Source organism: Microcaecilia unicolor, chromosome 9 (genome assembly GCF_901765095.1).
Source record: "Microcaecilia unicolor chromosome 9, aMicUni1.1, whole genome shotgun sequence".
NCBI classification, from domain to species: domain Eukaryota; kingdom Metazoa; phylum Chordata; class Amphibia; order Gymnophiona; family Siphonopidae; genus Microcaecilia; species Microcaecilia unicolor.
In genome coordinates, this window is record NC_044039.1 from 227,126,330 (window position 1) to 227,142,789 (window position 16,460).

General features: G+C 42.9%; 1 protein-coding gene across 5 annotated transcripts in view; it reads left to right on the top strand.

Moving 5' to 3' along the window:
• ENTPD5 (ectonucleoside triphosphate diphosphohydrolase 5 (inactive)) overlaps positions 1-16,460 on the top strand; it is a 223,831-nt gene that overhangs the window by 45,010 nt on the left and 162,361 nt on the right. For all 5 annotated transcript variants that reach the window (XM_030213808.1, XM_030213810.1, XM_030213807.1 and 2 more), the window contains 2 exons: positions 5,309-5,452; positions 15,579-15,654. In XM_030213808.1, coding sequence (XP_030069668.1) covers positions 5,309-5,452; positions 15,579-15,654 — 220 coding nt within the window. The remainder of the gene's footprint in view (positions 1-5,308; positions 5,453-15,578; positions 15,655-16,460) is intronic.

Sequence of the window (16,460 nt, forward strand, 5' to 3'; positions counted from 1 at the left end):
TGGATGATGTTATGGGAGAAAGTGTACTATGTTATGTTTAACCCTTACCCAAGCCTATGCTTTTTACCCAGAGGTGATGTTAAATAAAGAAACCTGTGCTTTAATAATTAAGAGCTTTATTCAGGCATCAATTTGAAAGAATCACGATGTGCAATTATTGACACAGGAATTGAGTTTTGTAGAATGACAGAAAACATTGCTGGTTCTGTAAAAATCATAATTTCTTTTAACAGAACTTAGAAAATAACTAATCATTGGCAGTCAGTTTTAGCAAACTAAAGAGAACAGCAGTCCCTCAGTCATAATGGTTGTTTGTTTAGCTAACCCAATTCAATAAAAACACTCGCCACAGATACGTTTTCTGAGAGAACACACTCAGGCCAGTAATGCAGGAACAAGGATTTCCCTGCTGTCCTGAATATGAGGAAATTTAGTTGATAAGACTTTCTTCCCTCACCTACCATCAAGAAGCCCCCCCACTAACAACCAACAAAAAAACCCTCTCAGGTTCTCATCCGGACAACGAATTGAAACATTGTATATATTTAAATAATTGACTGGATTTATTGATGTAAGCACTGGTGATAGGAGTTAAGACTGTTTTAATGGTGAACATTTTATAGTTATTTTGGTTTACTATCTCATATGTTATCTTTGGGAGACCAAAGACAGTGAGAGTTTGAATGAATCGCTGAAATATGGCACTTTTCATTAATGAATCTCATGGATCTATGAATTATTGGTTCACACTTTGAGATTTCTCCCATTTGACATATATTATTTATAAAGGTGTTATTCGAAGCTGACGAGTCGGACAAATTTAATGAATTCTCTGTAAACCTGGAGGATGTAATGGGGCAGTTCTACAAATTGAAGAGTAGCAAATCTCCTGAACTGGATGGTATCCATCCCAGAGTACTGATAGAACTGAAAAATGAGCTTGCAGAGCTATTGTTAGTAATATATAATTTATCCTTAAAATCGAGCATGGTACCGGAAGACTGGAGGGTGGCCAATGTAATGCCGATTTTTTAAAAAGGTTCCAGAGGAGATCTGAGAAATTATAGACCAGTGAGTCTGATGTCAGTGCCGGGCAAAATGATAGAGACTATTATTAAGAACAAAATTACAGAACATATTCAAAAGTATGGATTAATGAGACAAAGTCAACATGGATTTAGTGAAGGGAAATCTTGCCTCACCAATCTACTACATTTCTTTGAAGGGGTGAACAAACATGTGGATAAAGGTGAGCCGATTGATATTGTGTGTCTGGATTTTCAGAAGGTGTTTGACAAAGTACCTCATGAAAGACTCCAGAGGAAATTGGAGAGTCATGGGATAGGAGGTAGTGTTCTATTGTGGATTAAAAACTGGTTAAAAGATAGAAAACAGAGAGTATGGTTAAATGGTCAGTATTCTCAATGGAGAAGGGTACTTAGTGGGGTTCCCCAGGGGTCTGTGCTGGGACCGCTGCTTTTTAACATATTTATAAATGACCTAGAGATGGGAGTAACTATTGAGGTAATTACATTTGCTGATGACACAAAGTTATTCAGAGTCGTTAAATCGTGGGAGGATTGTGAAAAATTATAAGAGGACCTTACGAGACTGGGAGTCTAAATGGCAGGTGACATTTAATGTGAACAAGTGCAAAGTGATGCATGTGGCAAAGAGGAACCCGAATTATAGCTACCTCATGCAAGTTTCCACGTTAGGAGTCACAGACCAAGAAACGGATCTAGGTGTCGTCGTTGAGGATACGTTGAAACCTTCTGCTCAGTGTACTGCTGCAGCTAAGAAAGCAAATAGAATGTTAGGTATTATTAGGAAAGGAATGGAAAACAAAAATGAGGATGTTATAATGCCTTTGTATCGCTCCATGGTGTGACCGTACCTCAAATATTGTGTTCAGTTCTGGTCGCCGCATCTCAAAAAAGATATAGTGGAATTAGAAAAGGTACAGAGAAGGGCAACGAAAATTATAAAGGGGATGAGACGACTTCCCTATGAGGAAAGGCTAAAGCAGCCAGGGCTCTTCAGCTTGGAGAAAAGGCAGCTGAGGGGAGATATGATAGAGGTCTATAAAATAATGAGTGGAGTTGAAAGGGTAGATGTGAAGCGTCTGTTTACGCTTTCCAAAAATACTAGGACTAGGGCCAGTAAATGTTTAACAACAGGCTCTCTCCCTGGTCTACTTCTGCGCCCCCCCCCCCCTCCAAATTGCAGAGCTGGCTATAGCTGAGGAGAGAGCCTGGGGGGCATCGGCAATGCATTACTCTCTCCAGGAAAAAAAAATTAAATGCTCCCAGGTTCCAATCTAATTCATGTTTAATGTGGGATCAAATGCCATAAATAAGTAAATATAAACTTTTAACTTTGAGAACCTGATTCTCATAATATGATGTCTGTTTTAGAAGCCCTTTACCAGGAAAAAAAATCTCTGCAGTATACCCAAAATGACACAAACCAAATTAGCATACAGGCCAGGAATTAGGAGAACAGACAGTCTTGCCAACTCTGAAAAACAATGTGTTATCAAAATCTCAGAACCTAACACAGATCCCTATTCAGACACTTGGCCTTGCAGTCATACATGCAGAACAGAGATAGCCCCTATTCAAATTCTTCAAAAATTAACCTGAAATCCTAAGATGCATGCAGCATAATACCAGAAAAACAGAAAGAAACACGTTGCTATACACTGCAAAATATGATAGCAGATGTAAATTCTCAAAGTGGACATATTCCAAACACTAAAATGAAAATAATTTTTTCTACCTTTGTTGTCTGGTGACTTTGTTTTTCTGATCATGATGGCCCAGTATCTGATTCAGCTTCTCTCTATCTGTTCCCTTGACTCCATTTCCAGGTCTTCCTTTCCATTTATTTCTTTTCTTTCCTCCTTTCTTTTTCATTTCTGGTCCTCCACAGACTTGGCTGTCCAGTGGATCCAGCTTCTTCCTATTTTCTCCATCCATGTGCAGTTTTTCTCCTCTCTTCCTTTTCCCTCATCTCATCTCCTTCCTCTCTCTTCCCTCCATATCCAGCATTTCTCCTTTCTCCCCTCCATTCATGTTCATCTCTCTTCCTCTCTCTTCCCTACCCTCCATCCATGTCCAGCATTTCCTCTCTCTCCCTTCCCCTCTATCCATGTGCATCTCCTTCCTGTCTTCCCTACCCTCCATCCATGTCCAGAATTTCTCCTGCCCTCCTCTCCATCCATGTCCTGAAACTCTCCTCTCTCCCCTGCCCTCCCCTCCATCCATCCATGCCCAGCAACCCTCCTTTCCCCTCCCTTCCATCCACCTATGTCCAGCAACTTTCCTCTCCCCTGCCCTCCCCTCCATCCACCCATGTCCAGCAACTGTCCTCTCCCCTGCCCTCCATGCTCCATCCATCTATCCATCCATATCCAGCAATTCTCCTCTCTCCCCTGCCCCCTCCATCCATCCATATCCAGCAGCTGTCCTCTCTCCCCTGCCCCCCTCCCCTCCATGTCCAGCAATTTCTCCTCTCTCCCTGGGCCCTGCCTTCCCATGCATATCCATCGATGGCTTCGATGCTTCTCTCTCCCCTGCCCTCCTGCTCCCATAATAATGTCCACCTGCCCGCCCTCTTCTCCCCCCAACATCCCTCTTTTTGCTCCTGCCATCCTGGGGGGTTTAAATCTTTGATTTACCTCCGTTGCAGCAGCCGCAGTGAAAGCCCGCCTCTAGCCTTCCCTTCGTTTCCTGTCAGTGTCCCGCCCTCGCGGAAAGAGGAAATGACATCACAAGAAGGCAGGACACTGACGGGAACGAAGGGAAGACTAGAAACGGGCTTTCACTGCGGCTGCTGCGATGGAGGTAAATCAAAGATTTAAACTCCCCAGAGTGGCAGGAGGTGAGGTAAGCATGCCTTGTGGCACCCTCCTGCCATGCTTACCTCACCGCCGGGTTGCACTACCCAAGCTGCAAAGGACTTAAATACAAAACAACTTACGCGTCTAGTTTTTCCTACATAAGCACACAACTGTGGAACGCATTACCAAAAGCCTTGAAAACGATGTACGACCACCTAAACTTCCGGAAATCACTAAAAACCAACCTGTTTAAAAAGGCATACCCTACCGATCCAACTTAAATGCCTAATCTCTGCAACACAACCAAACTAAAGCACGTAATGGACATAACACAACTCTTCCGTTCTCCGATTCCCTAATGTGGCTGTGCCACATGAACTTGATCTTACCACAACATCACCCTGTATTTGTTCACACCGGAGCCTGCAAAGGCCTCTCCGGTACTATGTAAGCCACATTGAGCCTACAAATAGGTGGGAAAATGTGGGATACAAATGTAACAAATAAATATATATAAGTGCCATATTTTCCAGGTAGAAATTGCATTAAACTTTCTAAAACAAGTTCTATAGAATGATGAAATTATCTGCTCTACATTTAAATTCTGTGCATTTTACGACAACAGAAAAGTAGCTGTAACACTGCTACTTTATATTTAGCAGTACCATTTAAGCAGCAAATGCCACTGCTGTCATTGGTATTTTACTTTATCCATTCGCTGCTGAAAATCAGGCCTATTCTGATTTTATGTGAAATTATCTAAAGTAAGCTAGCTATATATAAATGTTCATCAATAAATCATGAAACTGGATTTTGACTAGTCTGCCGTGGAAAAAGATGGTTGAGTAGATCACCCATGAGGGAGCTGGCTGCAGTAGTCTAAAAAGGAATTAATGAGAGAATGGATAACATTTTTGGTAGTGTTATCAGTCCTTGAGCAGAATATTGCAAAAGGGATGAGCCTTGCTCTGTGAGCTCACCCTTCAAGGTTGTTTAATCTGTGGAAAGCATGACAAAGCCCATTCCATATTGTTTATTTTCCATCACTTGAGTATCTTATGGGGATGAGCAGTCTCCTTAGCCTTCATAGATGTTGATCAGGGAAATGATTAGGAAAAGGGAAGGTCTGAAGTTGGGCATATTATTGATTTATTTATTATATTTATATCCCACACTTTCCCACTAAAAGCAGGCTCAATGCGGCTTACATAGTAATAGGTAACACAGAATTTTGTTATGTAAAGTAGGAAATTAAGTATAACATAATAATAGGATGGATAGGTAGGTAGAGACAGGTAATAGAGAGAGGAAGGTAAGGTGGGAGATAGCGTCTGGGTCAATGTCGTTTTCTCTTCAGTATATGTAAGGTAGATGGGTTCAAGAGATTAATCTGGGTCTTTTGGGTAGGCTTGTTTGAATATTACATGAGTGATATGAAGAAATATGTTGTCTTTTGAATTCTAGGGAGCAGAAACAATTCGAGGGTTACTGGAAGTAGCCAAAGATGCTGTGCCTTCAAGTCACTGGAAAAAAACCCCAGTAGTATTAAAAGCGACAGCAGGGCTACGACTACTGCCAGAAAAGAAAGCCCAGGCTCTGCTATCTGAGGTAATAAAAAATGTGAGAGACATGGTTCTGAATCTAATGTCGAGTGACAGAAGAATGTACCTATACAGTAGCTCTGTTCCTGTATACGAGAGACATTTAGTTTAAACTGTAGCCCACATCTTTCAACGTGTTTGTAGAAATAAAAAATAAAAGCATACATTAAAATCCAAAATTACAGCTCAATATATCATTTAGACATGTGGATGGGAACAACGGGAAACCTGCACAAAATCTTTGGGAATGGGGACAAAAAAGTCATTAACATGGGGACTGGAGGGGATAGATCAATAATGAATGGGAAGGTGAGAAGGGATGGATTGGAAATGGGGATGGAAATGGGAGGGGATGGAGACCAGTTTATGTCCCTTGACTTGGAAACTTTACATTACATTTTGACACTTATACCCTACACATACCTTTATAGTTCAGTGTGGCTTACACAATAAGAAGCTGGGAATTCCCAGGACCATTACAACATAAGGTTGTATAAAGATAGAATCAACTAGACATCATTTACCTCCTATATAAATAAGTTTTTAACATTTTTCGAAAACTACCATCGTTTGTCTGATATCTGATCTGGGGCGGACTGACCATTTGGGCAACCGGGCAGTGCCCTAGGGCTCAGAGGCTCTGCCTGGATGCTCGCCACACACTACAGCCCTCCCCGGTCCTACCTTCAAAGGCACGCTGCTAGTGATCTAATGGCCTTTGCAGGGGGGAGGACCATGTTCTTTCCTGCCCGTTGTGCTGCCGCTATGTCCCCTGCCCGGCACTGCCGTACTTTAAAAATTGCGGCTGAGATTCCTGCAGAAGTCTTGCAAGACTGTTGAGACCCGTGAGAGTACCACGGGAAGTCTCAGCCACCATTTTGAAAACATGGTGGTGCCTGCAGGTGGGGGAATAGTGGCAGCGCAGCAGGCAGGAAAGAACATGCTCCCCCCCCCCCCCCCCGGCAGAGACCACTTCAGGTATGACTGGGACTGGGGGCAGCAGCACAGCGGTGGGGGTGGGTATCAGGCAGCGGCCGGGTGGAGGACCCAGACCACTCTCAGTCCGCGCATGTGTCTGATTACCCGTGAAAGTTTGTTCCAATGATTTGCCGCCTAGTATTCAAATGTAGAAAAAAGCTTCTTATAAACAACCGTCCTGGGAGTAGGATAGTGCAGTGCCAAAAACACCCTACAATCAAACCTGGTGTTTTTTTGCAGGTTGATAAATAAGCAAAGACATATAACTCAGGACAAATCCACGTAAGATCAAAACTACTAATGAACATAACCGGTGCAGTTGTAACAATAGGGGGGTGTAGCCCTCACAGATTTCAAACTTTTAAAAATCATTTAGGCTGTAATATTTAAGTGTCTGCAATTTTTTAAAAGTAGCCTCTTTACAGCCCAAATATATGATGTTACAGTAAGCCATATGGATTAATACCATCGTTTATGCAATCATTCTAAAAATATCAAAAGTAAAATTATGTTGAAGGAGGGGGACGCAGTGTCTGTCCCACTTCTTTTCTCCCCTGGGTCTGATAGCATGCCTGAAGCGATTGGATTAAATGTTCGCATGTTTATGCATGGAAGGCCAAACAGGGTCAGTGAGTATAGCTGTGGACCAACAGTTTATGAACATGCACACCTGGGGCATGCTTGGTTATTCCTCCAGCAATATATAAGAGAGTGACTGAAAATATTCTCAGGATAATTTTTATTATGTTTATTATTCTGAATGTTATTTTGTGAACCACCCAGAATGATAGATTGTGCAGGTTATAAATTATCTAACTAAATGTCTAATGCATCTTAATTTCCATAATAGTCTTGACACCAACACCTCGGCTTAAAAAAATAAAATTGAGAGGAACTCACCTTGGTGAAAATTGATGCATGTAACATAGTAACATAGTAGATGACGGCAGAAAAAGACCTGCACAGTCCATCCAGTCTGCCAAAGAAGATAAATTCATATGTGCTACTTTTTTTATTTGTACTGTCCTCTTCAGTGCACAGACCGTATAAGTCTGGCCAGCCCTATCCCCGCCTCCCAACCACCAACCCCGCCTCCCAACCACCAGCTCTGGCACAGACCGTATAAGTCTGCCCAGCACTATCCCTGCCACCCACCACCGGCTCTGGCACAGACCGTATAAGTCTGCCCAGCACTATCCCCGCCGCCCAACCACCAGCCCCGGCACAGACCGTATAAGTCTGCCCAGCACTAGTCCCGCCTCCCAACCACCAGCCCCAGCACAGACCGTATATGTCTGCCCACACTAGCCCCGCCTCCCAACCACCAGCTCTGCCACCCATTCTAGGCTAAGCTCCTGAGGATCCCTTTCTTCTGCACAGGATTCCTTTATGTTTATCCCACGCATGTTTGAATTCCGTTACCGTTTTCATCTCCACCACCTCCCGCGGGAGGGCATTCCAAGCATCCACCACCCTCTCCGTGAAAAAATACTTCCTGACATTCTTCTTGAGTCTGCCCCCCTTCAATCTCATTTCATGCCCTCTCGTTCTACCGCCTTCCCATCTCCGGAAAAGGTTCGTTTGCGGATTAATACCTTTCAAATATTTAAACGTCTGTATCATATCACCCCTGTTCCTCCTTTCCTCCAGGGTATACATGTTCAGGTCTGCAAGTCTCTCCTCATACGTCTTGTAACGCAAATCCCATACCATCCTCGTAGCTTTTCTTTGCACCGCTTCAATTCTTTTTACATGAGTTTATCTTGTTGGGCAGACTAGATGGACCGTGCAGGTCTTTTTCTGCCGTCATCTACTATGTATGTTACATCCTTAGCAAGATACGGCCTCCAAAACTGAACACAATACTCCAGGTGGGGCCTCACCAATGACTTGTACAGGGGCATCAACACCTCTTTTCTTCTGCTGGTCACACCTCTCTCTATACAGCCTAGTAACCTTCTAGCTACGGCCACCGCCTTGTCACACTGTTTCATCGCCTTCAGATCCTCAGATACTATCACCCCAAGATCCCTCTCCCCATCCGTACCTAGCAGACTCTCACCACCTAACACATACGCCTCTCTTGGATTTCTACTCCCTAAGTGCATCACTTTTCATTTCTTCGCATTGAATTTTAATTGCCAAACCTTAGACCATTCTTCTAGCTTTTTCAGATCCTTTTTCATGTTTTCCACTCCCTCCGGGGTGTCCACTGTGTTACAAATCTTAGTATCATCCGCAAATAGGCAAACTTTACCTTCTAACCCTTCGGCAATGTCACTCACAAATATATTGAACAGAATCGGCCCCAGCACCGATCCCTGAGGCACTCCACTACTTACCTTTCCCTCCTCCGAGCGAACTCGATTCACCACCACCCTCTGGCGCCTGTCCGTCAACCAGTTCCTAATCCAGTTCACCACTTTGGGTCCTATCTTCAGCCCATCCAGTTTATTTAAGAGCCTCCTGTGGGGAACTGTGTCAAAAACCTTGCTGAAATCTAGGTAGATTACGTCTATAGCACGTCCACGGTTGAATTCTCCGGTCACCCAATCAAAGAATTCAATGAGATTCATTTGGCACGATTTCCCTTTGGTAAAACCACGTTGTCTCGGATCTTGCAACTCATTTTCTTCCAGGAAATTCACTATCCTTTCCTTCAGCATCGCTTCCATTACTTTTCCAATAATCGAAGTGAGGCTTACCAGCCTGTAGTTTCCAGCTTCTTCCCTATCACCACTTTTGTGAAAAGGGACCACCTCCGCCGTTCTCCAATCCCTCGGAACCTCTCCCATTTCTAAGGATTTATTAAACAAATCTTTAAGAGGACCCGCCAGAACCTCTCTGAGCTCCCTCAATATCCTGGGGTGGATCCCATCCGGTCCCATGGCTTTGTCCACCTTTAGTTTTTCTAGTTGTTGATACACACTCTCTTCCGTGAACGGTGCTATATCCACTCCATTCTCAAATGAACTTTTGCCAGTCCATCGTGGTCTTTCTCCCAGATTTTCTTCAGTAAAAACAGAACAAAAGCATCTATTTAGCAAATTTGCCTTTTCTTCATCATTATCTACATAGCGGTTTGCAGTATCTTTTAGTCTCACAATTCCATTTTTAGTCATTCTCCTTTCACTAATATACCTGAAGAAATTTTTGTCACCCCTCCTTACCTTTCTAGCCATTTGTTCTTCCGCTTGCGCTTTCACCAGACGTACCTCTCTCTTGGCTTCTTTCAGTTTCCTCCGGTATTCCTCCCCGTGTTCCTCGTCTTGAGTTTTTTTGTATTTCTGGAATGCGAACTCTTTAGCCTTTATTTTCTCAGCCACTTGCTTGGAGAACCATAGCGGTTTCCTTTTTCTCTTGCTTTTATTTACTTTCCTTACATAAAGGTTTGTGGCCCTATTTATAGCTTCTTTCAGCCTGGACCACTGTCCTTCCACTTCTCGTACATCCTCCCAGCCCATCAGCTCCCTCTTAGGTATTCCCCTATTTTACTAAAGTCAGCACGCTTGAAATCCAGGACTTTTTGAGTGGCAACCCTCCTCTTCAGCCGTCATATCAAACCAAACCGTTTGATGGTCACTGCCGCCCAGGTGGGCACCCACTCGGACATTTGACACGCTATCCGCATTTGTGAGCACAAGATCCAGCGTCGCTCCCTCCCTCGTGGGTTCCATGACCATTTGTCTGAGCAGAGCACTTTGGAAAGCATCCACACTCTCTACTTCTTTCTGATTCCGCAGACGGAACCTTCCAATCTACATCCGGCAGATTGAAGTCTCCCAGCAACAGCACCTCTCTCTTCTTTCCCAACTTTTGAATATCTGCGATCAGGTCTTTATCTAATTCTTCCAATTGTGTTGGAGGTCTGTAGACAACACCCACGTGGACAGAGGTTCTATCATCTCTTTTTAAGGTGATCCATATCGCTTCTTCCTTACCCCAGGTCCCTGTCATTTCGGTTGCTGTGATATCATTTCTCACATATAGAGCTACTCCTCTACCTTTACGACCCTCTCTATCCTTCCTAAATAGATTATAGCCTGGTATGTTTGCATCCCATTCATGGGAACCATTGAGCCATGTCTCTGTGATTGCAACAACGTCCAAGTCTGCCTCCAACATCAGGGCTTGAAGGTCATGAACTTTGTTGCCAAGACTGTGAGCATTTGTGGTCATTACTTTCCATTTACATTTCCTGGTATGTGTTTCAACATTTGATATTTTGGTGTGTTTTTTGTCTTTGGGTCCCTCCATATCTTTTTGTTCTTTTGCTTTTGCTGTTTCTTCTGGCTCAGTTCTATTTTTAGGAACCTCACAGAGCTCTAATGGAGCAAAAGAATTCTGTAGGGTTAACACTTGTGAGGGTGTATGCCTCTGTATCACATGACGAAGTCTGCCTGAGCCTACTGTGAACCATCTATTCTTAGGTGGTTTTATCCTTTGAGGCAGTGGTGTGAATTTGGTTTGATTTTGTGCAGTCTTAGAAGTTGCTTTAAGTGCATCTAATTCCTGCTTTAATTTACTGACCTCTTGTTTTAAACTAGCGAGCTGATTACAGTTAGGACAAGCCTTAAGTTTCCAGATGATTGGCCTTGAAACTAAAGCTCCACAATTATTACAGAGAATAAAAGTCATCTTGATTTGTTGAATGGGTATGAATAGGTATTTTATGATGAGGCTTGACAGTGTACAAGATTAACTTTACTCCTCAGCAATTTGAGACAGTTGTAATTCGGGTGGAGTTAAGTTGTGATAAATAGTATAGTTAGAATAGGGATTTAGGAAGTGTCAGTCTTGGGGTGGGTGGGTATAAACCTAAACTTGTGGAATGTGTTTGCTGTAAAACCTATCTTAGGCCTGTATTAAGCCTCTTTTCTACAAAGCTGATTGGGACAAGGGGAGGACAAGGATAGTAGGTAGAGATGTGCAAAAAAAACCACAGTTCTAGGGTAGGAAAAGCCACAAATATAGCAAGCACAAATCTTATCTGAGTTTCTCCCAGCCAGAGACCAGCAACACAGCTCTCCACAGAAAACACACTTGTGCTTTTAAAATGGCTGCAGAAAAAAAACCCAGGTGAACTGAGATAGATGGGGTGGGGGAAGGAAGGAGCTCAGAAACTTGGTAAAAGAAAGATTTCTAATACTTGCTGGCAGTTTGAAATCAGAAATCTAGTTTTCAGATTCACAGATATCAATAAACCAGTTTGAAACACAAACAGTTTGAAACACAGTCAGATTATACAATCAGATCAAACAGGGCTTGTGTTTAGTTAATTTGGCAATGAGGGAGACTACTAATAAACTGGTGAGAATATTTGTCAATTTGTTTCAAGCATTTTGGCAGATTATAATCTCCACTGAGCTAGTCTCATCTATTTGATTAATGCAGCATTTTGAGATGAGTTCATTCCAAACTCTAGCAGCCTGAAATGGGAAAGAACTCTCCTGGCTAGACAAATAGCTTTAAAGTGGGATATCCCATTTGTAAAGTATGAAGGAAACATTTATTACATCTAGAAAGAAGAAATGTCAGAAGGTCCTTTACATCCTCAGCATTCAGGGCACAAAGTGATTTTTAAAAACTAAACATCTCGTACTCTCTCTCATGGACTCCAGCCATCAAAAACTGAAGTTGATCCCTAGCAGTATCGCTTACAAAATTTGTTAAAAAGGATAGAACAGTGCCATGAATAGACTGAGAATACTGACAGCAGATCAAGCTGTAATTGAGGTGCAGCCAGTTGCCAAACACAAAAAAAAAAATCCAAAACGAGAAGACCTGGAGGCTTATTCAAGAGCCGGCAAATGGCTTCTGTGATCGAAATATGTGGATACATACGTATCGTGCTCTTACAAGGAATTCTACTGGCAACAGAGGTCATGTGGCTGAAACTGACACATTTTGCCTGCTTCCTACTTGGAACTCCTTTCACCAACACATCATCAGAACATTCTTTTCAGCTTCAGAATGAGCAATAGAGGAACATAAAATGGAACTGAACTCTGGCTCTGGCTGATTACTTTCATGATAAGATTCGCAAGATTAACCTTGAATTCTCAACCAAGTCACCTCCACCTCTCTTTCCCTCAGTCCATTCTTTCAACCCTCCTTCAACCCTTGCCTCCTTTTCTTTTCATCCTCAATCGTTCACTTTCCACTGCGACTGCTCCTGTTGCCTTCAAACATACTGTAGTGACACCACTCCTCAAAAAACCTTCATTGGACCCTACCTGTCCTTCCAACTATTGCTCCATCTCCTTCCTCCCAGGGCCGTGCCAAGGGTCTGTGGCACCCCCCTGCAGAAGATCAGTTGGCGCCCCCAGCGCCCCCCCCCGCAGACGCAGTTGGCGCGCGTGCGCACCCCCTCCCCCCGTGAAAATGATTGCTGCCTTCCCATCCACGCTCCTCTCTCCCCTGCCCTCCCGCTCCCATGTCCCAACTGCCCGCCCTCTTCTCCCCCTCAAGATCCCTTTTAAATTTACCTCCGTCAGGCAGCGAAGGCGCAGCATCAGTGAAGGAGGCGGTGCTCCCGACGTCTCTACTAGTCTTCCCTTCGCTCAATGTCCCACCTTCTTCTGACGTCATTTCCTTGACGTCAGAAGAAGGCGGAACACTGAGCGAAGGGAAGACTAGTAGAGACGTCGGGAGCGCTGCCTCCTTCACTGACGCTGCGCATTCGCTGCCGGACGGAGGTAAATTTAAAAGGGATCTTGTTGGGGGGGAGAAAAGGGCGAGCAGTTGGGACATGGGAGCGGGAGGGCGAGGTAAGCATGGTGCGGCGGGGCACCCCCCAGAGGACGGTGCCCTCCTGCCGTGCTTACCTCGCTTACCGTGTTGGCACGGCCCTGCTTCCTCCCTTTCCTATCCACCATATGCCTAGAGTAGACTTCCTGAGCCAGTACGTCAAGCTCCATCTCTGGTTGTCTTCAAATGTAGGTTAAAAGCCCACCTTTTTGATGCTGCTTTTAACTCCTAACCCCTATTCACTTGTTCAGTGCTCATGTCTGTTTTATCATTCCCACCTTAGTAATTCCCTTATCCCTTATTTGTCTGTCCTGATTATATTGTAAGCTCTGTTGAGCAGGGACAGTCTCTTTATGTTCAAGTGTACATCACTGCATAAGTCTAGTAGCACTATAGAAATTAGTAGTAAGTTTTAACAAGTTATAGGATGCATTTTATGTTTTGCTTGAATTTACAAGCTCTTTTAAATGTGGGTTGGGTGAGGGGATGGCACCAGTATGATGGGGATGGAAAATAATTGACTGGGGATGGGTATGAATGGGGACCTAGACATCAATTGCTGACAACCTAATCACCCATACTAAATATTTCTGTCCTAACCCCCTTTTCAACAAGTACCCTGAGGCCTGAGATACTGTCATCTCCCCTATCTGCCTATTTCAGAGAATAACCAGGTTTTGGTGTCTTTCTGAATAATAGGTAATTTCTCTTGGTTCTTAAATAATTGTTGTCATCTCTACTACACCAATAGAGTTAGTCCTCCCATTGTATGAGCCTGTGTTGCAGCCAGTCTGCAGAATTTGCCTGTAATTCTACCCCTTTGTATGTGTATCTGAATTTGTTTTGCAGATTGATATTCTGATTCATCCATAGGATCAAGCAGAGCCTGATATAATGATAAAATATTGGTCTACTGTTCTTTATATGTGCATACCCGTGTGTGATTTTTTTTTGTTTCTGTTTATTGAGAGAGAGGAGCGACACTACATTATTTTTCTCTTTCCAACCTCTTCATTTTTCCCCGATCATATACTCAACTTTAAACACATTTATCTAACCCTCCTGCATCTGACTCAAGATTCACTGGAACCTAATAATTAAAAACACTCTTTATCCTCATCCTACACATTGGTCACCCTCTGCTATTTGCTTTTAATATAGTAACTAATGCACTAATAATCAGCAACTTTAGATCACTGCCCACCTTTATGAATTTTCTGTAACGCTAGTGTGTTTCTTTCCATTATATTTTCATGGCTGGCCTTGGCTCTGTTTTTTCTCCTTTGTCCATTTATTGTATTTGGGTTCTTTCTGTTTTGTTTTGGGGTTTTTTTTACAACTTTTTTTTTCCAACATCAACCAAAACATTTCAGTATAATCACTTATTTCCCATGCTGTGGAGACAAACAATAAACAGAACCAGCTTGCCCAGTCAAAACTGAACTAGACGTACACAGTGCTATATACTGGACATAGAGACAGTCCCTGCTCGACAGAGCTTACACTCTAATTAGGACGGACAAACAGTATAAATAAGAGATAAGGGAATTACTAAGGTGGGAATGATAAAACATGGGTACTGTACAAGTGAATAAGGGTTAGGAGTTAAAAGCAGCATCAAAAAGGTGGACTTTTAGCATAGATTTGAAGACAGCCAGAGATGGATCTTGATGTACAGGCTCAGGAAGTCTATTCCAGGTATATGGTGCAGCAAGATAAAAAGAACAGAGTCGGGAGTTAGCGGTGCAGGAGAAGGGTGCAGATAAGAGAGATTTACCCAGTGAACGGAGTTCCCGGGGAGGAGTGTAGAGAGAGAGAAGAATGGAGAGATACTGAGGATCTGCAGAGTGAATGCACTTGTAAGTCAATAAGAAGAGTTTGAACTGAATGCGGAAACAGATAGGAAGCCAGTGAAGTGACTTGAGGAGAGGGCTAATGTGAGCATAGCGACACTGGCAGAATAGAAGTCGAGCTTCAGAATATTCAACAGTTACATTTACTTAGGGGTCCTTTTACAATATAGAGGCACATGCTTATTTTGACGCACGCTAAAATCACTAGTGCACCTTTATAAATGGACCTCTTAGTTACTATACAACACTGACATACAAAGCCATGCTCAGATGAATTAGCATTTAGAAAAAAATTCAAGGTTTTCAGAGAAGCTCTAATTTTTGCATAAGAAGGCTCTTCCAAGAAACCATTACACAAGTGATGCCCCCCCCATAAGTTGTTTGTGACTTGGTACTTTCATACAGGAAGACTACCTTTTACTTTAAATGCATAACACTTATAGGCTGTGTATGTAAATATCTCATGAGTGCAAGTTTTCTGTAAGTCTAATACTCTTAAATTACAGACGGATATGCTGTGGTATTTTTAATAACACTGCAAATTTATCACAGGTGAAGAATGTCTTGGAGGAATCACCTTTTTTGGTCCCAGACAACAGTGTTAGCATCATGAATGGCACATATGAAGGTTCGTAACAATACATTACAAAAGAATCTTATATTCCGCCTATACCATATGGTTCTATGCAGATTCCAGAAATCAAGAAACCAGACATCTTCTGGGATAAACATCACAAACAACATTTTTAAGAGCTAACATCAAGCATCTATATATATTTTTATGTTTAAATATTTTTATTATTATTTCAAAACAAACTTATTTGCACAACAAGCTACTACTACTATTACTACTATTTAGCATTTCTATAGCGCTACAAGGCGTACGCAGCGCTGCACAAACATAGAAGAAAGACAGTCCCTGCTCAAAGAGCTTACAATCTAATAGACAAAAAATAAATAAAGTAAGCAAATCAAATCAATTAATGTGAACGGGAAGGAAGAGAGGAGGGTAGGTGGAGGCGAGTGGTTACAGGTGGTTACGAGTCAAAAGCAATGTTAAAGAGGTGGGCTTTCAGTCTAGATTTAAAAGTGGCCAAGGATGGGGCAAGACGTAGGGGCTCAGGAAGTTTATTCCAGGCGTAGGGTGCAGCGAGACAGAAGGCGCGAAGTCTGGAGTTGGCAGTAGTGGAGAAGGGAACAGATAAGAAGGATTTATCCATGGAGCGGAGTGCACGGGAAGGGGTGTAGGGAAGGACGAGTGTGGAGAGATACTGGGGAGCAGCAGAGTGAGTACATTTATAGGTTAGTAGAAGAAGTTTGAACAGGATGCGAAAACGGATAGGGAGCCAGTGAAGGGTCTTGAGGAGAGGGGTAGTATGAGTAAAGCGACCCTGGCGGAAGATGAGACTGGCAGCAGAGTTTTGAACCGACTGA